The 24,752-nt window shown below is 32.6% G+C and overlaps 1 protein-coding gene across 2 annotated transcripts in view; it reads left to right on the top strand.

Moving 5' to 3' along the window:
- LOC149803370 (pituitary homeobox x-like) overlaps window positions 1-23,528 on the top strand; it is a 60,625-nt gene extending 37,097 nt beyond the window's left edge. Inside the window, exons 1-3 of one of the 2 annotated variants that reach the window (XM_089953081.1) lie at window positions 7,796-8,345; window positions 16,166-16,368; window positions 21,677-23,528. In XM_089953081.1, coding sequence (XP_089809207.1) covers window positions 8,153-8,345; window positions 16,166-16,368; window positions 21,677-22,204 — 924 coding nt within the window. In that variant the 5' untranslated portion in view covers window positions 7,796-8,152 and the 3' untranslated portion in view covers window positions 22,205-23,528. Of the gene's footprint in view, window positions 1-7,795; window positions 8,346-16,165; window positions 16,369-21,676 lie in introns of those variants that run through there. The other variant, XM_089953082.1, reaches the window with a different exon arrangement.
- Window positions 23,529-24,752: the final 1,224 nt, after the last annotated feature.

Below are 24,752 nucleotides of genomic sequence, written 5' to 3'. Positions count from 1 at the left end.
AGTCGTCTTCCTCTTATATCAGACACCAAATTGTTGTTGCATTGTTTAACTCCATTTTTCAGACACGAAATAGAAAGTTAAGTATAACTGCCAGGTTTTGTTTACTTGCCTCGGGATGTCGACTACCTAGTTGTGCGTTTTAAAGTTCGCTATGGTTTAATCCGCCATAATTAGCGCTTTGTGATTGATAAGTTGTGAGAGGGGATTAAGAGCGCGCGCCTGGCGCGCGACTCTTTTTCCCCTTGGGATATGTTTTTACCGCATCGTCCGTCACTCTGCCAAGGAAATTGGTTTGGAATCTTCCCAAAATAAAAACTTATGACAGCAGTTGTCTCACAAATATCCTCAAGAAAACATTGCCGGGACAAGTGTAAAAAAACCCCAAACAAAACAAGACAAACTTTCTTTTGGCCGTTCCATTTTTTCTTGAGAATCCATTTGCATACCTCCGCTAAACTATGCCGATACACTTCAGAAGAGGCAAGATTCGCGATGTATGTCTGTTAATATTGATTGAAGGATGCAAGATGAAATGCAAATTGCTAGAAATAATGTCTGTTGTAATCCCTCTATCTCTCTATTCTAGTCATAACAAAAATTAAAGCAGTCGAAATTTTTGTGACAGGTGCACGATAATTTCTTTGTCGTTCACCAGGAGGCGCTTTCTCAGAAGGGAGCAGTAATTGACTTGAAGATGCACTATGTCTCACATTCGAACCTCGTTTACAATGTGCTACAATTTCGTCTAGTCCCCTGTGGAGCCATTATTTTCCGCTTTTCGAGAATTCGGCAATAAATCACCTCTTACATATGAAGACAACTTTTCTATAGTCATCAATCTTGGACGATTTCTTCATTTATTAAAGGATTGATGATTTGTGTGTTTGTTAAGTATGGCTTTCGCCATGGTTTTGATGGAGCGTAGTCTTATTTGATTAGCTTGCTTTCATTGTATCAGTCTGAGCCTCGTTAACCAAATCAGCCAACCCCATTTAATCCGACAATAGGTCATTACGCCTTCTCAATTGTGTTTTGCAGAAAATAAATGGATCACGGAAATAATGGCGTTTCATTAAGTTATAAGAATAGAACGTTTTCTTAATGTTTAGTTTGTGAAAAATATAAGGTATATTAGGTTGTTTGATATGAAACCCAAACGTCATTATATTTTATTTATTTGCATGTCAGGAGCTTCTCTCATTTTTATTGCTTGTAATGAAGAGTCATATAAAACGATTTCAACTGTTGTAAATCGGTAGATATAATCCGAAGAAATACATTTCCATCGGTAAATATAATCCGAAGATATACTTTACCATCGGTTGATATAATCCGACGATATATTGTACCATCGGTAGATATAACTTGAAGATATGCATTACCATCGGTAGATATAATCTGTATATATATTTTACTATATGTAACTATCATTCGAAAATATACATTGCCATCAGAAGAGAGAATCCGAAAATATACATTACCATCGGTAGATATAATCCGAAAATATACATTACCATTTCATTTGAGATTTGTTAATGTAAATCACGATATTTTAGCGTGAGAAACTTTTAGCGAATTTTCAATTTTAACATATTAACGACACAGCTTTTTTGCGGTCAATCGATGGGCAAAACACAATATGAATGTATGTATTAGAGCTTAATGGTCCGTCAGCTCAATAGTGACTACATGGTGCCAACTAATGGCAAATCCTAAAAACAATGTAAAAATTAATTGCACAAAACATTTAGGAAGATAAATCATTCCAAGTAAGCGAAAACATCGAGTACAAGAAAATAACTAATAAAAATGTACAAAAATGCTAAAATTTAGTAAAATGTATATAAAATTAAACATAAAGGTAACACATGTAAAATATGTAGAAATTACGGTCACAATCTGTCAAAATATCGCACTCCCCCAAAATCCTTGACATCATCATAACGTTCACATAATAATATTTCTGCAACTCAGGGTTTAATTTGACACACACAACCGGAATGTGTTCCACTCTCAGTGGATACTGCAACAATATAGATTTTTAGTACCGATTTCACTGTATCTTACTAAAGAAATGTGTCCTTTCAGGTTACCTCATTCCATCTCAGTCAAAATAAAGTACGGTCGCTTTATTACAAAAAGAAAAAAGAAAGAGGGAAAGAGAAAAAAAGCAATCATAAAATTTCTTGACTGTAACACCTAACATACAACTTAAAAACAGAAACAGGAATCATAATTTTTTTAACGTAACATCAAATATCCATAATTCGATGTTTCCATATTTACCTATTATAGTATGAATATAATGAGAAAAAAAAATAGTTTATAAAATGTATCCTCGATTACAAAGACTCAGAACCGCTTGTTTGGGTTGGCCTTACACTGTACATAAATCGGCATCATATAATATTCTCAAAAATGCCTTCAAATGTGTTTTCTCTAAATTATGCCAGTCTCTCTGTCTTTTCTGTTCTGTTCCATATTTGTTTGTTTAGCTGTATATGTGCGCATCAACTACATCGCGTTTTACTCGCCATATTTTTCATACATGTACATGAAATTGTCGTAATTAAAAGATCTCAGTAAAAGATGGTTTGAGACATAGAACAGTATGTTTGTATCTTTTTATATTTGCAGCTTTTTATTGTTTCAGTTTTGTTGAACTTGCATCTGTCAAACTCAATGTCTTTCGGTGTGTTTGTCATTAAGTTTAGTTTTTTTTTATTTCTACTTGTTTCGGCATGCATATTATTTGTACATTTACATTTGTATCAATATATAATTGTCCGTTTGTATGTATGTAATTATATATAGTACATTTAGCTGTGGCACTATAACATGCTGCTTATACTGTTTATTCTATCGGTGTTTGCGGCACGCTTACTTTTATTTTCCTAGCTTCTTAAATAATAATGAAATTTTAAATTTTACAGTACATGCTCTCTCTCACGATGTATGTATGTATGTATGTATGTATGTATGTATGTATGTATGCATGCATGCATGTATGTATGTGTGTGTGCGTACGTGCGTGCATGCGTGCGTGAACGTACGTATGTCTGTATGTATGCATATATATATATATATATATATATATATATATATATATATATATATATATATATATATATATATATATATATATATATATATATATATATAGAGAGAGAGAGAGAGAGAGAGAGAGAGAGAGAGAGAGAGAGAGAGAGAGAGAGAGTGAGTGAGAGAGATAGATGGGTGGATGGATGGATGGATGGATAGATAGATAGATAGATACAGAGCGACAGAGAGAAACAGAATATTAAAATTTTAATCAGCGACAAAATTGTCACTTTGACCAAACACATATACAATTTTCTTTAACCGTTGCATGTATATTTGAAACTTATATTGCGGAGAAAATGAAAACTTGAAACATCACAAATAACAGCATTGTGGTGACTCGTTACATTGATATTTGACAATTATATTCTTATCTCATTTTCTCAACATGATATTTAAACAGAAAGTAAGTAATGAGTATTACTTGACGTGAAAGATCGCGATCACACATGCTCAGCATATGTATGTATGTATGTATGTATGTATGTATGTATGTATGTATGTATGCATGCATCCATGTATGTATGTATGTATGTATGTATGTATGTATGTACAGGAATATTACTCTATACGCCGTCTTAGAACAGTGAAACCATTCGACCAAAATAAAGAAGACCAGAAAAGGACAACTACTCGGAAAACAAAATCATCTTTTAACAGCCAGCACATTTACATAGACCGTACCTTTACCCTAAATTGTTAGAACGTCCGCCTCGGATGCAGGAGGTTGCGGGTTTGAACCCCGGCCGAGTTATACCATATACTTATGCAAATGGTACTTGCTGGGTGACCAGCATTAAAAAGTTACTGTTAGGACAGGTTGGCCTGGTGCCAGGATAATGTGACTGGATGAGACATAATGCTACATGTCTGCGGCATGGTGCCCCAGTGCTAGACATCACTATAAACTGCCACGCTGAAGATAACATAGTGATATGGCTGAATTTGTGTTAAAGCTACGTGAAAAATCAAAATCACACACACACACACACACACACACACACACACACACACACACGCTCACACTCACACTTAGATGGAGCTAGTTTTCCATTTTGTTGTAATTACTGTTGAAACAATTAAAAACATAAGAAACAGGTGGTGATATAGATAGCTGAAGGTCTGTAAAATAAATACACAACATTATGAGTCAAACAGATGCCAGTCAATAAAAAAATTAAAAAATTTCAAGGTTTGATTCCAGTAGAAATAGTTATGTAAACTTTCATAATTTCTACGGTTTTTTGCGTGTCTATTGTTTGTCTTGTCTCTGGTTTGTGTTTGCCTCTCAAAAGACTCGGAGTCGAAAGCACTCAGACAAGTCGGAAATGAGTTTTGCACTGTTCGTGGTCAGGTTATTGCATCTATCTTAATCATTCCCTGACACAAGCGATCTCATTGCTGGATCCACTGCACTTGAAAAGATAGCTATTCCCCATATGATTTATTATATATATATATATATATATAGAGAGAGAGAGAGAGAGAGAGAGAGAGAGAGAGATAGTGTGGGTGTGCGCGCGCGCGCGCGTGTGTGTGTGTCCTCGAACTTAGAGTTTATGAAGATATCCAGTTATGTCTCTTTTGGAGAACATAGTTAAGGTGGTCAGTACCACTGTCTCGAGTCCATTATAAAATATAGCAATGTCCACATGAAGTATGAATAATTTTGATGAGGATTATGGCGTGTGTTCCCATTTAATAGACTGATAATAAGATTGGCGGTAATCTATTATTTGACATTACAGCATGTCAAAATATATAAATACGAGCATAATCCGTATGCAAATACAAATGATAATTTGTCCAATAATGTTCCAAGACTGACTAATATGAAAGCATTTTTTCCCAATTTATTCTCGGTAGCCACGATAGACCTAAAGGACTTGGCGCTGGAATGAAAATCATATTAAACCTGGGGTGATTTAAGGCTCAATGTGTATTGCTTATGTGTACATGTGTATGTTTACGAGTCCGTTAGCTCACTCACTATCATGCCTGTCCTCGATCGCAAAGAGACGGAGCGTGCCGGGATCGGAGCACTGCCCTGAAACCTACTGACTTAACAGCATTACCCTGCCATGAACAATTTCATTGCGAGGCTACCGGATTTCTAACTGCAATTAGGACGTCTGGCACAAGCTATTAAGACTGTTGTCAATAACCTACCCCTAGCACGTCTGTAAATCCCATAGAAAACCCTCAAAGGCACCGCTCGCGGGTCAAGTGCTTATAGTGATAGGCCAATTCATCGGTAGACGAGAACTGGGTTTTTGTTTTGTTTCAGAGCTAAGTGGATCTAGATTATTTTTAAACATTTGAAAAGAAAAACAATAGGTTTATCGCCTTTTCAATATCTGCCTGTTACTGTTTCCTACTGCCCCTCGAGAAAGAGACAGTCTAGCAAAGTCTACAGTGTTGAGAGTTTTAGATTCAAATCTGATATGTAGCCCTTGACACATTGGTACTTTACCGGAATTAAGCAATGACAAAACAGTTTTCTAACTTTTATGAGGGGTAGGTGACTGGTGGATCAATTCTTTTTAAATGGAAAGCAGTTTACAGGTGCGATATACACTTAAGAAAGATTAAAAAGAATGATTGAGTGATGATTTTAATGAAATAAAAATTGAGCGCAAATTGTTGATGGACACTTTATTATCCATGGAAAGGAAATAGCCCAAAAACTGAACTAATCATATTTAGATGTCATAATGATTTTTTGTGTGTAAATCTCACCTGTGTTCCACTGCAAAAATATCACCAGTAATATTATTCTTTAAGTATTTTTATACTAATATTTACAAAACGTTATCCAGTTTATATCACGAAATTCAAGAAAAATTAAAAGAACAGAAGATAGTTGTCTTAATTGATTTGAAGAAACCGTATAATTTCTGATTGGCTTTCGTGACATATTTTTTATATAAGAATAATTTACTATTCTTTGGAAAATTGAGTACTGAAATTTAAAAAGCATACACGATTTAGACATGAAGAATTTGATCCAAAGTATACCGACTATATCAAGTTCTTTTTTTCTTCATTAGTTTTCCCCAAGGTGAATTACATGTGCATTTATTTTTACAATTCTAAAACTTTGAGAAATTCTGTAAGAAATTCTTTTGTCCAGACTGAAAGACGGTTCTGTGATGTTGGCGTGAGAAATATTGTATTATCATATCTTTAATATTTGACTTCAGATCAATGATATAATGTGTACTGCAATAAAAAATAATTTTGGAAAATTATTGAGTAAATATTTAATTGACAGTGATTTTAAACGATATATTTGAACATTTAACTTTGGTATAAACTCAGTAATCTGTTTCTTCTCGTTAGCAATAAATAATATCGAAATTGCACAACGATCCATTGTCCTAGTAAAGAAAAGACGTCTTTTGAAACGTAGCTCCCATGTCTATGTGTTACAATAGCTGTAGATATATATAGCAAATCATATGGGGAATAACTATTATATATATATATATATATATATATATATATATATATATATATATATATATATATATATATATATATATATATATATATATATATATATATATATATATATAGAGAGAGAGAGAGAGAGAGAGAGAGAGAGAGAGAGAGAGAGAGAGAATATTAATATTTTAATCAGCGACAAAATTTTCACTTTGACCAAACAGATATACAATTTTCTTTAACCGTTGCATGTGAAGCAGCACAAATAACAACATTGTATTCAATCGATGTATTGATATTTTAAAATTATATTTTGATCTCAGTTTCTCAACATTATATTTATATAAAAATAGAAAATAAATAATGCGTATTACTTGACGTGAAAGATCGCGATCACCCATGCTCAGCACTTATGCGTGCATGAACGTATGTATGTATGTATTATGTATGTATGTATGTATGTATGTATGTGTGTGTGTGTGTGTGTGTGAGTACGTGCGTTCATGCATACATGCATGTGCATGCGTATGTACGCATGTATGCATGCTGGATAATTCTTGCGACTTTTCAGTTTCAATTAAAAGAGTCATTTCATGCACTGCTTTTAAATAATTCGACAAAAACATAAGTTAATTAACTTATTTTTCAACGATTCATTTTTATTTGAAATATGTTATTTATCCACAATTGCTTTTGAAAGTAAATTTCGTTTACTTCAAAATGTTTTCCACTCATTTTATATGGATAATACAAAAGCTTATTGTTAATCGATTTTATTTAATCCCTATTAGTTGTATCGCATCTCTTTAAATCCTATGACTGAACATACTAAAAATTTACAAAAGATACCTTAACTTTTGACTCAGTGTTTAATGTTTCGAAGTTTATGTAAAATCCAAGTTAAATCAGCTTTAATACGATAGGACTATGTTTTCCCTCAAATTGTAAGCTCCACGTTATTGAAAATAATACTTGAGGAGTGATTTGCCTCGTGGCTACTTGATTTACCACAATTAAACGTAAGGTGGAAGTATTAGAGACGGATCAAGTGCTAGTTGTGGCGAATTAGACCGGAATTGCACGGCTTGTCTGGTTTATGCAAATAGCCATGTCACTCGTGAAGAGATAAAGCGATTAGCCAATCAGAAGCCCTGTCGATCCAATAGCTCTCCAGTAGCTATCGCAGAAATAAACACCTTTTGTATGACGTCACGCAAAGATCATGCTCAAATACGAAGTTGTCGCAAAATGTCTTCATAAAATGTTGATTGGTATTGAAGAGCTCATGCATTAAGCCTCATACAAACAGAGCTTGAAGTAAAAGGCTACTCTCATCCAGTTAATGTACATTTTCATAATTGTATTCCAAGCATAAGGAGATTTTACCAAAGTGCCACTCGCTTCTGTGACTCGACAGCTAGGAACAAGTGAACGTATATCGGGCTCCGTTGGATTTATGTAACCTACCTGCCTGCTTATTTATCCAATTTAATCGCCAGCTAGCTGAACTTTGATTCTCAAGAAAATTTATCTCATATGTTCCGATTGACTTGGCTAATGGTTCTTAATTCTGGATCTCATTCTGAGGTCTAACGGAACATAGATGGACACGTTAAATGATACGCTGTGTCTAGAAGAATTTGTCGGAACTTGTAACACTTCGCACTCCTCCGTTGTCGGTACCATGCATCTGGAAAATACCCCCTCTGGTTCCCAGGACCAAGTCCTCCCAACGAACTCTATCAGTTCCAGCATTGCTGTAACTTCCAGCGACTCACCATCTGACAAAATAACAGGTGAGATCAGATAAGAATTGAGAAAATATCATCTAAAATGTATCTTCTTTTATTATTGTATACAGGTAAATCATCAATTATTTGCAAACAATATACGGAACTGATTATTATTTCACACATCAATTTGCAAGATATGAATACACTGGAAATTAAATTACTCACACTGGGTCTTTCATTTACATTTAGAGTTTGGACTATTTATCGTTTCAGATAGATTCACAAAAATGTCATTATCCATTTGTTGTTTCTTTATTCAGTAAAATACTTTTTTCACAATACACTCTTACATATGGATTGGAGGTTTGAGAAAACTTTCGTGTGATGTAAAAGGACACGTTAATTGTATTTATGGTAACTCACGTTAAGGCAAAGGCATCAGTGTAATTATTTTCAACCTGGCTCTTTAAATGATCAGCACTATATATAAATTGGACAAAGCCATACGCTTGAACTCCTAAATTACTCGCCACGTTTATATTTAAACGCAGGACTGACCAATAATGGTACTAAAAGAACTGCAGATATCAGTGTGAAACAACGCTATTAAAGCGATCGATTTTTATAAGAAGCAACAAATAAGTTAGATTTTGCCAAATGTAGTGATTTTAATTTTTGGGGCGAAATTCATGTCAGAGTTATCTGATATTTAAAAAAAATAAAAAAATGAAACTAATGTCTCGTCAGCAAACATAATATGAATTTATTCCACCAAATCAATTCCATGTGCCAGTTCTAACATTTTAATACTATTTCATGTACGGATAATTTTGACTTATAGGAAAGTAATACATGAAAATGCGGTAAACTTTTCAGCAAAGTAAATTACTCTCTTAAGATAATGTTTCAATTTGTAGACGAGATAAACTAGGAAACGATAAAATCAGTTGTATTTTTAGTAATAATTGTGTATTCGCAAAAGGGGAAGAATTAGCATATATGTGGAATATATATATATATCTAAAAATTGTACCTTAAAAAAGAAATGTTTATAGTTTCATCATGAATTTAATATCTAAACTAATATTAATTTGTATGCCAATATTTTTAAAATACCGTACTATTTCAAAGATATATTTGCATGTCCTAAATGTGAATATTAGTTTATTTCTTTTACCGATGTTTTCATACTAGGTAAAGATCTCCACGTTCCCACATATTATCCCTTTTCTTGTTGAATATGCATGCTTACTGACTGAAGTGGATAATAACCTAAATGGCTTTTGTAGTAGTAGTAGTAACAGCAGCAGCAGCATCAGTAGTAATAATAATAATAAACAATAATAATAATAATAATAATAATAATAAATCATAAAATCAGTAGCACAAGTCAAACATGGAGTAGAAGTATTAAATGGATGATTTCTCTTTAACTACTCCTTCTAGCTCTTATTTATTTATTTATTTATTTATTTATTTATTTATTTATTTATTTATTTATTTATTTATTTAATTTAATTTAAACCGTGATTGAGTAACTAATTGATTGACTGATTCGTTAATTTTAATTCATTCTTTCATTTTAAACATTCATGCAAACTGTACCTTCTGCACTTTATTCTTAAACAAACAGATATCTGCACTTTTTCAACATGTCGCAAACGATATTCGTGTCATATTCGTACAAATAATTTACCTAAAAATGCATACATAGGTACTATACCACTTGATAGAACTTAATTCCCTCTAGTCAGTAATGTAATGGAGTCCAATCCATACACAACAATCTTGTCAGAGCTTCTTTACATGACAAAACAGCTATTTTTTTGGCATCAAGAGATACTTAGTGTCGATGGTGATAAAATATTAAACACAAAGGTTAGTAAAAGCTATCACTTATCGATAGAGCGAAACGCAACTCGAGATTCATTTTTGTTTCTGATATGTATAGTTGACAGTACTGTTTATCCGGCTTATATTTCCGGTTATTTCGTAATGACACGTATTTGTCAGTCTCAATTATGCATGCACTTGTAATGCATTTAAACAAATTTGCAATTGCCAACTGCAACATATATGTCAGCTAATATGCATGTTGAGGCAAAAGAGAAAAAAATCTACTAATAAGTTTGCCAATATTATGTTATTTTCATACACTAATCTTCATAGAATAAACTCTTATGACTTATATTAATAAACTGCATACCTTTACACACGTTTATAACAGAGTATATATATATATATATATATATATATATATATATATATATATATATATATATATATATATATATATATATATATATATATATATATATATATATATATATATATATATATATATATATATATATATATATATATATATATATATATATATATATATATATATATATATATATATATATATATATATATATATATATATATATATATATATATATATATATATATATATATATATAAGCAATCTTGATACAGGTATTGTTGTAAAAACATGTTAATTGAAAGAAGACATTGCTTGACTATTCCATCCCTTTGTTATAATCTTCTGCCTGTTAATCTCAGGTAAGCGAGTACTGTCAAATCTAATAAGAATGAGAGATACCTCCAGCAAGTAGTCATTTATTGCCATTTATTTAGTCCTTGCATCTTTTTTACGCCAGTGCCTCTTACCATATTTAAAGTTGTTGCCTTACACTTCTTTCGATTTTCATATGTCTCTTTTGATTTGCATAATGGGACACTTTGTAAATTATTATATATCAAGTGGGGAATTAAATATGAAAATTTTGCAGGTTCTCACTCTCTTCTTGAATTATTATCCCATCAAAAACTCAGTGGGTGTCGTACGTAACTCACAGCATGCTCTTGAGAATTTCTTAGTTGGAACTCCATCTTGGCGCCGTTCTTTACTTCACGACTTCGTTTCAAGAGTTTTCTGGGCACCAAGAAAACGTAATAGTTTGTCTCCATAATAAACAAGCCAACAATTAATTTAAGAGTTTCTAATTAATTTTATATTTATAATTCTCTGCAGGTCATTTTTGAATTTCGTGTTATTTGGAAACTTTAAAAGAAAATGGAACATACGTGGTCTGGGAATTACCGTTTCCCTCGTGGCCGACTGTTTTTGTCTCAAAGCTTCATGAAATGTATTGGCATTCAGTATCTTTTGACAAATCAGTAGAATTAAAAAGGCACATACTTGAGTCATTGAATTATACAAAACAATTTCAGTCAAATGCGTCCCTTTTTCATCGTTTACTTGTACGTAATGAATTTATCAATAGCACGATCTCTGTGCATTAAAATAATTCACAGAGTAAAATTCTCATATACTTTATTACTTTAAATATAGCAAAATTAAACGATCTAAATTTCTATACCAGTATATAGCTAATATTACATATGTACATACATGAAAAATATGTTTTTAAATTATAGAGAATAGCGATACCAAAAAGAAAATAATTCTTTATTCTTTATTTTGAATTAAAGTTTATGTGCATAAAGTTTCATCACATACACTTTATTACCTTAAATATAGCAAAATTAAACGATCGAATTTTCTATACCAGTATCTAGCTAATATTACATAAATACACAAATGAAAAATATGTTGTTAAATTCCAGAGAATAGCGTTACCAAACAAAACCGAAATATTTCTTTATACTTTTATTTTAATTAAAAATTATGTGCATACAGTTTCATCAAATATCTATCTATATGTATAGCATAGTGAGTACGATTTTGTTTGAAGAATGGTCTGTTAATTTTTGTTTCAATAGCAATTTTGTAGGATTTTATTTATTCAAAGGAGAGACAAAGTAATTTTTCGCAAAATTGTGCAATATTAGCCTATCGAGATTTATTTGAATCTTTTATACGTTGGATATTTTTATAATGAGAAAGAATAAACCATGGCTAATGTAAGGCAAAAGAAAATATTTTTATATAAAGAAAATGGTCATTAGTAAATACATTCACCAACTTGTATTTAAATAGGAATTAAAATTTTTTTAATGATATGAGATAACGTTTAAGTCTATAAGGTTTTAATGCATATCACTGATGAAGAAATAGTAAGACAACATAATAATAGTAAGATAACAAAATATTTGAGCGTCGTATATTTCCGTTTTAGTTTTGATTTGCAATTAGTGGGCCGAAAAGTGAAGAAAAAAAAGTTAGGCAAATGTGAAGATCTGTAATGAAATTACTGTGTATAATTAATGGGTATACTTTTCCGTTGAGATTTGTTTATTGTGAATTAATTATGACGCCAAAACTTCGTGTATAACTAGAACATTAAAACAAATATAATTGAAAACAAACTTGGACAACGAGCGCAGGAAATCATGGTCATAAAAACTTGAAAAGAAAGAAAAGTAAGATAGTTGTGAAATTAAATTGAACTGAATGGAACAGAATAACATATTTTGAATTTATATTGGTATGAAATAAATAGTACAATACGGTGAATCAAACAAATTAAACCGCATGAGTTAAGGTGTTGAAATGAAATAAAATAAAATACTAATAAATGTAAATGACACTAAAATAAAGGGGATAAGCTAATTTCAAGAGTTAATATAAAATCGAAAAGATTATATTATAATGAACATAGCATAAGCAGCGTCATTGCTTTAGTATTATCCTTTAAATTCACCCGAGTTAGGTATATCTTATAAAAGACAAATACATCCATTCAAGCTTGACTCTTCACTTTAAAATTTACATATTAGGATTGGCATTATATATCACAGCACTATTTAAAATTTTACGTTTGAAGAGTGATTGAAAATATCAACATTTTCTTCTTCCATAATTTTTCAGAGGTATAACGCTACAGTCCCATATATTTACGATCTTGATCACTTACAACTGTAACAATTTTATCACGCTTGTAATCTTTTCTCTTGCATGACTGTCAAGTTTGATTTGATCGCACAATCTTGAATCGAGAAACGAAAAATTTACGAAGACATATATTTTTATTTCTCTTATGCATTAATGATAAGTATATTCAAAAAAATCATCCATTGTACTCGTAATTAGTATGCATGGAAAGAAAACCCGACAGAAAGTTACGTTGATGAAACAGACATCATGCTTCACGCATCATTGTAAATGTATGTACAAGAAGTTATATTGTATCGTAGATGCATGTACACGAATTCGTAATTCATTGTAAATGTGTGTACACAAAGTTTACGCTTAAAAGTAAATGCGTGTACACGAATTTCATAATTCATTTTAAGCGTGTGTACAAAAAGTTTACACTTCAAAGTAATGCATGTTCATAACTCATTGCAAATGTGTGTGCACAAAGTTTACACTTAAAAGTAAATGCGTGTACACGAATTTCATAAATCATTTTAAGTGTGTGTACGAAACGTTTACACTTCAAAGTAATGCATGTACACGAAGTTCATAATTCATTGTAAATGTGTGTGCACAAAGCTTACGCGTCAAAGTAAATGCATGTACAATAAGTTCATAATTCATTGTAAATGTGTGTATACAAAGTTTACACTTCAAAGTAAATGCGTGTACACGAAGTTCATAATTTATTGTAAATGTGTTTACACAAAGTTTACACATCGAAGTAAATGCATTACATCATGATAATAAATAGTATGAACCAACATTTGGGATAATTCACGAGTAATGACTAAAATACATCATTAAAACCCACAAACAATATGTGATTTTGCATTCGAAACATTATAGTTTAATGACGCAATGCTCTGCTGTGTTTTTTTTTTAAAATTCTACATTGACTGATGAATAGATTTATGACGTCACATTTCCATACAATTAGGAAAACGAAATGTATGAAATAAATACTCATACTTGTTTTCAATAATGAACATCCATTTTCGACATCTGATATTAGACTTGTTTCATCAACCATTAACCACCCGTCTTTTCTTTTTCTTTCTTTCTTTCTTTCTTTCTTTCTTTCTTTCTTTCTTTCTTTCTTTCACACACGCACACACACACACGCACACGCACGCACGCACGCACGCACCCCCCCACACAGACACACACACACACACAAATGTTGCACGCACAACATTATCTCCTCCAGAAGAGACTTGAATTACTTAAGTGTCATCATGATTGTTTGTCTGCATGTACATTTGTACTCCCTAGATACCAATAAATATACAAGTACTTTGTTCGAACATGTCAAAAAATGCGATAGATGTTACATGCCTTTAAAAATTTCTTTTGTTAGCTCTTCCAACCACGTTCGTCCGCCATTATTGTTAGGTTACGAATTGTTATGGGTCAACGGGGTTATCTTTATCTGTGAACTTGCCGCTCGAAGTTGAAGCAATAAACTATGCCAAAGCACTTAGCAAAGGCTGGGTTCTCAGCAATAAATATATAGGTGTTTTGCAGCAGCAAATGTATAGGTGGCATCGTCGTTGTTGCGTAAGAAGTTAAATGGCGGAGAGTGCCGTAAAATAGGATACAGTACATGCATTCAAAATGTTCATTCATGAATTCTATATTGTTTGAGAGTTATGTTGTTTATGCATTTGTTTCCTCAGCAATAGTAGCGAATAATGATCGAACATAATTTCTAGAGGCTGTTCGAGTTTCTAAGTAACAATGAATTTCTCTATGGAATAGAATTAGCAATAAGCAGAAATTTGGAAGCTACAAGAAAATTTAAGCCATGATATCAACCCAACCCCACCTCCCACTTCACATAAAAGCAAACAACTCCCCCGAAAACTTATTATCAGAATTTCAAATGTATATGATTTTTGAGTCAAAATAACTATCTACCTATCCATCTATCCATTAATCGATCTGTACATTTTTGTCTGCTTTTTACTTTATAGTGTAGTTGTTTTGAAATCTTGAAGCAAAATATATAAGCTCACCCCTGAATTTGATAGATGAAAAAGCCCACATACAACCACATCAATAAAGTAAGGAATGATTTTAAACCGTGACCGTATACTACATTGCTGCATCTTTTGGAGGGCAAAATTCAACCAGAAACATTATTTAGAGGGCAAATTCAACCTGACACATTATTTGGAGAGCAAAATTTAACCCGAAGCTTTATTGGAAGAGCAAAATTAAGCCTGAAGCTTTATTCGGAGAGAAAATTCAGCGTGAAACATTATTTGGAAGGCAAAATTCAACCTGAAACCAGCTTCACGTATTTGAAACATCCATACAGAAATGACAATAGTATTGGTTAACGGGTTGAGTCTTACAACTGTGATAGTTCTTGCGCGGTGTTTAAGTAGCATAGACAATAAACCTGTTAAATGTTGAACTTCGAAGTGCATTCGAAATAAGTTTTCATCTATGTTATATCGTTCAGACGAAAATGATTTCTACGCTTTTACTGAAATGTGATATTAAATACGTTCAGCACTTCAAAACTTAACAGAAAAGTATAAAATAAATAACTATCAAATTAAGCGAACATATAATATTTGGACATTGCACATAAATCCATAGAAAACCTTTATTAAATCTGAGATGATGTTTGTTTAATTTGTCATTCCTCTACTGCATGTTTTATTATAATTCAATTATTGAAAGCATTCATTTTTCTTGTTCATCTGTTGTATTACTTTTATTGTGAAGTAATTTATCTCGATCAGTGTACGCACTGAGTACTCATTTATTTAATTGTATGTTTCACCGTGATTTGTTTTATTAATTAGTTGATGGTTTTCAAGTTTCCATTTGCACACATTTTCGCTTATTTAGTTTTGTTGGACTTCCTTTTTGTTTCTAGCGTCATTTACTTTATTTTTAGATGCAACATATCTCATGTATCGTATCATCGTCCATGTATTTTTCTGTCCGATTTTAAACAATTTCTTATTTTCCTTTTCAGAGTCACCAGACATAAAATCAAAAGCAGATGACAGTGCGTCAGATGACGACAAAAAGAAAAAGCGCCAACGACGCCAGCGAACGCATTTTACCAGCCAACAGTTGCAAGAGTTAGAGGCGACATTTGCCAGAAACAGATACCCAGACATGGCGACAAGAGAGGAAATTGCCGCCTGGACAAATCTTACAGAGGCTAGAGTCAGGGTAAGGATTGTTTATTATTCTTATTCTGTCTTTCTGTCTCTACAACTACTACTACTAGTACTAGTACCACTACTACTACTAATACACTAATACTACTATTATGCTACAAGCAAAGGATCTATCGTTTAGTTTGGCTGAACCTTTGATAAAGGACATTATATGAATATGTAAACGAACCTTTTCGCATTCTGGAAAGTTATTACACCATTCGAATGGCAATTTATACATTTGGGAACGATTCTTCATAAAGTGATTTCCCCTTCTACGATTAAAGGATGTACTGAAGACGGCAAGAGATTATGTTCGGGATAAGATTCAGTTAAAATTTTATATTTCTGAAAACAACATATTATTATCTTTTCAAAGGATCGTCAGATGTCATATACTAACGATGTAACCGCAAGTAAACTACTTTACGGCGGAAATGTTTAATGTAAAGTCTAGGCGTTTCTTGTAGGACACTTTAACTTTCATTTTAACAACATGCTCTGTGGTTATAAATTCAGATTTAACTCTCCTCAGCATAATAGTGTGCCTTATGTTTGAAGACAGATTCCTCATTTAAAATGGTTTATTGAAATGGATTAGCTTGCCAAGGATTTGCTTGGTGTTTAAAGTAATATTAACCCTTAATAAGCGTTGTAGAGTTCGTAGTCGATATGATTGACGTTACACCTAGTCATTAGGCTAGTTGTAAACCGATGATAACCACAACTGAACAATCCTCGCTTTTTTATATGACAATATTATTTTACAACTTATCCCATTTCAATATTTGTCCAGTTTATTGCGTGAAGAGATGATATTTGTTCCAGTCCTGGTACATGTTTTATGTCTGTCCTAGACCGGACACAGATTGTTCTAATTAGACGTTGGTTGTATATTTAGCACCAGCCCGGAAAGAATGGCTCCACCAGGAGATGGTGTTTGGCTATATAACATAATTCATGCACTTGAGCAAATACACTATAAGTAGTTTGTTCAATTTAAGGTACTTCATCTTTTTAATTTTAGCAGATATTGACAGAGATTCACTGATTCAGCAGGATACTTGATATAAATTGACAGCAAATTGCAGTTGTAAAAAATAATTGCTATAAATAACCCTCACGTCTTCTAATACAAAACTGAAACAGTTTTTAAGAAAGCGAAGGATGTAAAATATAATTTCTCTGAGCAGTTTCAAGGTCTTTTATTTAAATATTCTAACAGACAAGTATGCGGCAATTTAAAAACAACCCTTCCTCTATGTAAATACGAAAATACATCTGATTAGAAGAAGGGATTAAACATTTAAATTATTTTTTAAAATTTTGGTATTGATTGATGTTCCTTGAGATGGGTGTCAGGCTTTTTATCTTATAGAAATCATCATAATAGTAAGCCAAGTTGAGCATACATGATAAGCTGAATAAATATTCTTTTTATTAATAACATAATTCGGTTGCTAATAGGAGAGAACTTTCACTTCCACTGGAAACTATTACAAAAAGGAAAGCTCACCGATGTGATTCCAATATTAACTTGCATTCGTTAACAGTTTCCAATTTCTTATTATACTTAAAATTTAAAATTACTATATGCATATTTACAGTATTTCCATTAGTTACACCCAAAGTAATGGATTCAATATTTCCCACTTAAGTCTGACATATATTTCGTTACATCTTTTCCTTTGAAACTACGGAAATTGTATTTCATTGTCACCACGGAAATCTATGGTAATTCTTTATTAATAAAGAGGTAAAATTGTGGCAAAAAGTGAAATGTTTCTTTAAATTATAGACAGCACGATGCGAGCAAATCTAATTAATTTAGAAATTGGATGGAATGTAACCTTTTCGCAAGGACTTTGATATGTATGCAGATACTACAGGCATAAATATAGAAAGCAGGTTTGTAATGCTTTGAAGCATATTTCTGCAGATCATTTGCAACATTATATACACGTGCGCATCTGTTTCCAAAGAATGATGACATGACTGAAACCGTCTGTTGGTGCCAAGAGTTCTGCTTTAATGGTTTCTTAAAACAAGAAGTAAAACTGAAACTTTGATTCAATAATTTTAAACATTGGTACATTGAAATAACGATAATTTGAACATGGCCACACCCATCAAATGTACATATTAAAAGTCGTCTTTTAGGTATGTGATGGAAACCCTAATTCCCTTAAGGGTTGTGTTTCTTGGTACATGTTAGTGCGTTGAAGGTCGAGTCCTAGAAGATAAAAGTGCTACAGACATTTTGATACAAGTAATAAACTAATAAATTGATGTCAATCAAGGCTAAACTTCACCAAAATGAATATGACAGTTGTACAGAAAGTTCTATTTATAATGGCTGATAGAAAAAGGCCAGAACTGTCTTGAAAAATAAGTTCTAATATTTTCTTTCTCTAGTGTGTTACTCTGTTTTTTGCCTGCCTCTCTCTCTCTCTCTCTCTCTCTCTCTCTCTCTCTCTCTCTCTCTCTCTCTCTCTATATATATATATATATATATATATATATATATATATATATATATATATATATATATATATATAGATAGATAGATAGATAGATAGCCAAAGAGTATTGTCTTGTGATACATTTTATAGAATTTATTTAAGATCCTACTCCAAAATGACCAAAAAGGACATGCTCACCATATACTAATTTGTAAATTCCATATCACGTGAAAATTTAATGAATAGGATAATTATAACATCCTGATTTCCATGTTTCTATGGTAGAAAAATATTACATATTTTATCCTTATCCTCATCCAGTTTCTATTTTCTTACGATGTCCACAGAAAATGTGCATAAAATAACACTGGGTTGTAATAGAATAGGTTTAGCGAAATTAAATCTATTCGAATCCACTTAAGTTCATTATTTAAATAGACAGCCAATATATGTGTATTCTTTATTTAAGGTTCTCTTTTGATGTTTAATTGGAGACCATTTTCAAGCTACATGAGAGACAATAGATTTAAATTTAGTCAGTCAAGGTACTGTAGTGGTGTAAATTGAGAGTTTCGAGTGGAACAATCCCATTCCGAACCCAAAAAATCTTTCATTGAGGTCCCCAGCAAGCTAATTTATGACCAGATAATAGGCTAATTCCTTGTCTGGAGTGACTCAAAACATACAAAATCCGACTAGGCTAGATTGGTCTTAAATTTTAATCCTGGTTACCCCTGACAGTGAAAAAAGATTTGTAAGTTACATGCAATAAATCATACTTGTAATCCAAAATAAATAGAATTATGCAGCGGTGCTGTACACTCAAAACTTATGCTAAACCCATTATTATAAAGATTTGTTCTTACGTTACCGTTAATAATGTAGCCTTTAAGCTAACAGTTTAGATTAGATTTCTTTAAGTAACATTGACATTTAAAAAAAAACGATTTCGAACATTTAAACAAATATTAAATAAAACAAGAGGATATCTGTATTTGTTCGGGCACGCTTGCTAAATTGCAGTCAGTACGTCCACATCCCCTTTCCTAAGTTATGACAAAGGTTTCCTGTTGAGAAAAAACCTCTTTAAATGTTTATCTTTTCAAAATAATATGAACATTTATCGCGTAGATCTTAGAAACAATAGGAAGACAAGATAGGACGAGAGCCGAATAACTATTAATTAATTGTTTGATATCATTCATGTTATTAATCAATCAGACGCCTTTAATCGGTCATTTGACGAGGTAATTGTCTTGTTTAGTTGGTCACTTGAGAAGTAATTGACACGGTAATGACCCTATAACTTCTTACAGTAACCAATTGTTCATCCTTTGTTTTTGGAACCATGCGAAGCACATCAAGGAATTGCTGTATTCATTCCTCAGACACTGTGGGGTTTAATTTTAATAGTACCCAAGTTACAATCGTTGAGGATTCTTCCACGAGATTACGGTTAAAATCTTAGAGAACGTTTTCACCTTCCGGAAACAACATTATAATGGGGCCCTAGGTGGCCGATCACTGCCACCTCACCTTTGTCCAAGTGGGTTCGAGTCTCGGGCTAACCAAAATGTGGTTATGTGAGAAAGCTTGACAGCTTCATATGGGTCAGATCGTCTTACCGGAATTTTCACTTCTTCGTCATCATTTATACTTGTCACCATGTATAGCCTATCATAAGAAAAACGAAATATAGAGTTGAACCCCAAACAACAAAAACAACACAAATTCTGACCATGTGTTAAAGTTATGAATACCTCAGCAAAAATGAATCTGTCTCGATAACATCATACCTTTTGTTTAAGAAGTGGACTGTAAAAGAACTCCAGCAACGAAATTAGGCTACAATTAAAGTAAGAAAACAAGCTATCGTGAAATAGCAGACAAACGTAATAACAAAAGATTGAGTAATTAACTTAGTGGCGAAGAACTTAGGTGATTTATTATCGTGTTTTTATTGAATACGTGATTGGCAACATACGCTGAACAAGGGCTTGTTAATGTATTTTGAACAACGTTTGTATGTTCACAAGAACTGTATAAACTTCTTTTGCAGGTGTAAATGCTTTAATAACAAATAATTAGGCGATTCAAGGAGAAAACGTTGCAACTCATATTAAATATTCAGTGCGAAAAGTACTGCTTTTTTCTCTACACTCATAGCATCATCAATATGTAATGACAACGATGATTTGTATAAAGTGTATGTGTGAAATTAATTTTGGTGATGATGAGGATAAGGTCGTACAAGAAAACAAATCTGGTATAAATGGAGTCATTTACTTTTACACGGAACGAAGCTTAATTTTCAACATAAACAAGTAAAACAAAGGCAACCTCCACTCCCAGTGGACGTCATACCGAATAAATGAGAAAGAAAAGAATTAACACAAAACAACCGCAGAACAAAGGCGAAGGCCACGATTACCCCACCCCATCCCCTCACCCCCAAATAATCGTTTTGATCGTTTATTGTCTATGAAATTGAAAACATTCGGACGAGATACAATCAGTGTCGTATAAATCTTTTAGAGAGAAGGTTCTAATAATAATGTACAAAATCTCTCACATCATTTGTAAAGCATGATAACTACTGGTACAAAATAACAGACAAAAACACGCCCTCATGCAAAATAAATGCAGGTATAAATATTGTCTTCTTTACACGGTTAGCAAGTCTAGCAAGTTTATACACCAACAGTTCGTGGAACAGTTTTCTTATTCCTGTTCAAACAAGCATTCCAAAACATTATGATCTGAAGCGACATTGTTGCACTAGAACAAAACTATGGTGGAATAAATAAATGTCCATTTCATTAAAATAATGGATTCCATGTATGTCGTTTTCCGTTTCAGGTTTGGTTCAAGAATAGAAGGGCAAAATGGAGGAAGAGGGAGAGGAACATGGACTCTTTCAAAACTGGATTCGGTACCCAGTTTACAGGATTGATGCAAACTCCGTTTGATGATGGCTTGTACAACGGCTACTACAACAATACATGGGCAACCAAAGTACCTAGTCCACTTGGGTCTAAAACATTCCCATGGGGTTTAAATTCCGTCAACCCACATTTGTCATCGGTGGTGCCTACCCAACAGATGTGCTTTTCGTCTCCCTCGAGTAGTATAAGTTCCAGCATGGTCAGCAATGTTCCTTCGGTCCCAACTAACATGAACAATCCAGCATCCCCTTACGGCTACTCTCCGCAGGCCCCTCCATACATATACAGCCCTAATAGGGACCAGTGTTCTAGCAGTATAGCCACACTGAGGCTGAAAGCAAAGCATCATTCAACTGCATTTGGGTACAGTTCCATGACAGGACGGCAGCCTACGTTTTCAGCATGTCAGTATGCTACAGTGGCAAATGGTGGTGCAGTTTGACTAAAACATTAAGAATATTTGAATGAATGGGATGTTTTGTTGAAAATAGATCTGAGGAAGAAAGATCTAAAGCGCTGGAGAGACTGTTAAGACAATCTGGGACAATGAATTACTAATGATATATACTTTTAATAGAAACTAGAACTATAAGGTCTGCATGTCAAGGGGTTGTGGCAAGTTTCGGCAGGTGTCTTGTTCACTTGCCAAATTATATTGAATGTATCCAGAACATAAAACCCTTTCAAACACTGTCAGAGCAGTGTCCGTTAAATAATTGACCAGAGCCACTGTATAAACTTCGGCTTTTTAAAATAATATATTCATCTCTACCCAACTACGATTGTCCAAGAGTCTTCCCGAAGCTTCCAGCCATCGAGTGTATGGGCATGCTTGCCTACTGCATGGGAAAATTTCTTTCGATAGGAATGGAATGAACTACATATTTGTGGACCTTTGCATGAAATGGAGCGTCGCTGACCGTCTGGTTAGAACAAATTATATTGGAGCTAATAGCACAACTTTCTTCATGTGACAAGGTCTTTGTGTTAGGCATGAGTTTCAAGTCATGCAAAGGTTTTGGGACAAAGTTTGATTTTAAGTGGAGGATAGACTGTATCTCCATTACTGGGAAACCTTATCGTCTGTGTGTTTCCGTGGCTTTAAAAGTAGTACGGATTCGCATTGGAAGAATCGATCAATATAAATAACTTTTGATTCCATATAGTTGACTCTGGTTTTCAGGATCTTTCACCAGTTGCAATAGATGGAGAGGTAAACTTTGAACAAAGTCTGGGAAAAATAATGAAGGTAAACGTTAATGTAGCTGTGTAGTAGTCTAAAGCAATGAAAGTATTGATTGATAATGCCGTTCGGTGATGTAGATCCGAGTATATTATAAGAAAGAACTTTCTCCGTGAGAAAGCTCGTGGTCCTCCGATGAATTTTATGTGTTTTGCATGCAGTGGTGAGTTTCCATTCCATATATTTTGTTTGATGATATCTTAGTCAATTTTAGATATGATTTTGTTTCATTCATGTTTCTAAATAAGATGTTCGTAGGAACTTTGCAAACTTTAATGATAGATGTTTAATTGAGCATTGAATGAAACAGATGTTGGATTGTGTAGGTGTTTTATAAGATTGAATTGTAAAAGATACGATGCTTAAAATATTTCTACTGCCGATCGATCAAATGTTTTGTAACGATGACAACTTTGTATGTTAGAACATTAATACATTTTTGGGTAAGTGCTACGTTTCAGGTATTTATTAGACACACACGCTGTCTCAAATGTGACGAAATAATAAAATTAATGAAAAACTATTTTTCGTTGAGATTTTTGTTTTGTATACATTTATAACCTATCATTACATGTTAGTGTTTCCTAATTATCTATTCAGGATATATATATATATATATATATATATATATATATATATATATATATATATATATATATATATATATATATATATATATATATATATATATATATATATATATATATATATATATATATATATATATATATATATATATATATATATATTAGTGTAGGTGCGATTGAACTTTTATCAATTTTTTTAAAGGTCATTGCCAGTTAACATACAGAATACTTTATCGTATAATTTTTCCTTCACTTGAAGAAATCCCTTGTCCCCACCGTCTCATTGTATAATATGTAAATGATTCCTCTTTGTTACACTCATTTCAATGCCAGAGACTCCTGAAAAAATGCAGAAATTCCAAAGGAACGGTCAGTTAAACATGGTGAAATGTGATAATTTGGAATTATCCCCCTAAATATCCGCAACTCTGACGAAACATTGGTACCGCTTGAAAAATCCATATTTGTGGCCCGCCTAAATCGTTTATCTTAACTCCCTTATATCCGACTCATTCTTTTGTCACCCGATACGATTGGATAATCGATAACGAAATATGATTAAAATTGTGCATTAATGTTAAACGGAAGGCTGAATGATATGCATTATCTTTCCCTTTCAAAGAAATATTTTCTACTTGTGAACACAGATATTTTAATAATAATAATAATAATAATAATAATAATGGACTGGTTGAGAAAGTGTATCTTTTGTTAAATGTTTAATAAATTCGTTCAAAGATTATGATGCAGATGTTTATAACTCATTGTGAAGTTTGAAAGATTCAAAAATAAAGCTGCTTGAAATTCCGTATAATAATCTGATTGCTACTTGAAAGTACATTCGACCATATTTGGATGACTTTAGGAGTATAGGTAAAGTATATTTGGCCATATTTGGATGTCTTTAGGGGTATAGGTAAAGTATATTTGGCCATATTTGGATGCCTTTAGGGGTATAGGTAAAGTATATTTGGCCATATTTGGATGCCTTTAGGGGTATAGGTAAAGTATATTTGGCCATATTTGGATGCCTTTAGGGACATAGGTATATACCTTTGTCTACATTCGAGGAAACTTTTACATTGTAACAGAAAAGGGAACATTCGTCCTCTATCACATTAAAAAAGGAAAGAAAAAAGTTCTATTTTCATATGAGAGCT

This window comes from Sinohyriopsis cumingii, chromosome 3 (genome assembly GCF_028554795.1).
Source record: "Sinohyriopsis cumingii isolate HCF-2022 chromosome 3, ASM2855479v2, whole genome shotgun sequence".
NCBI classification, from domain to species: Eukaryota; Metazoa; Mollusca; class Bivalvia; order Unionida; family Unionidae; genus Sinohyriopsis; species Sinohyriopsis cumingii.
This window is presented reverse-complemented; position numbering and strand designations above follow the sequence as displayed.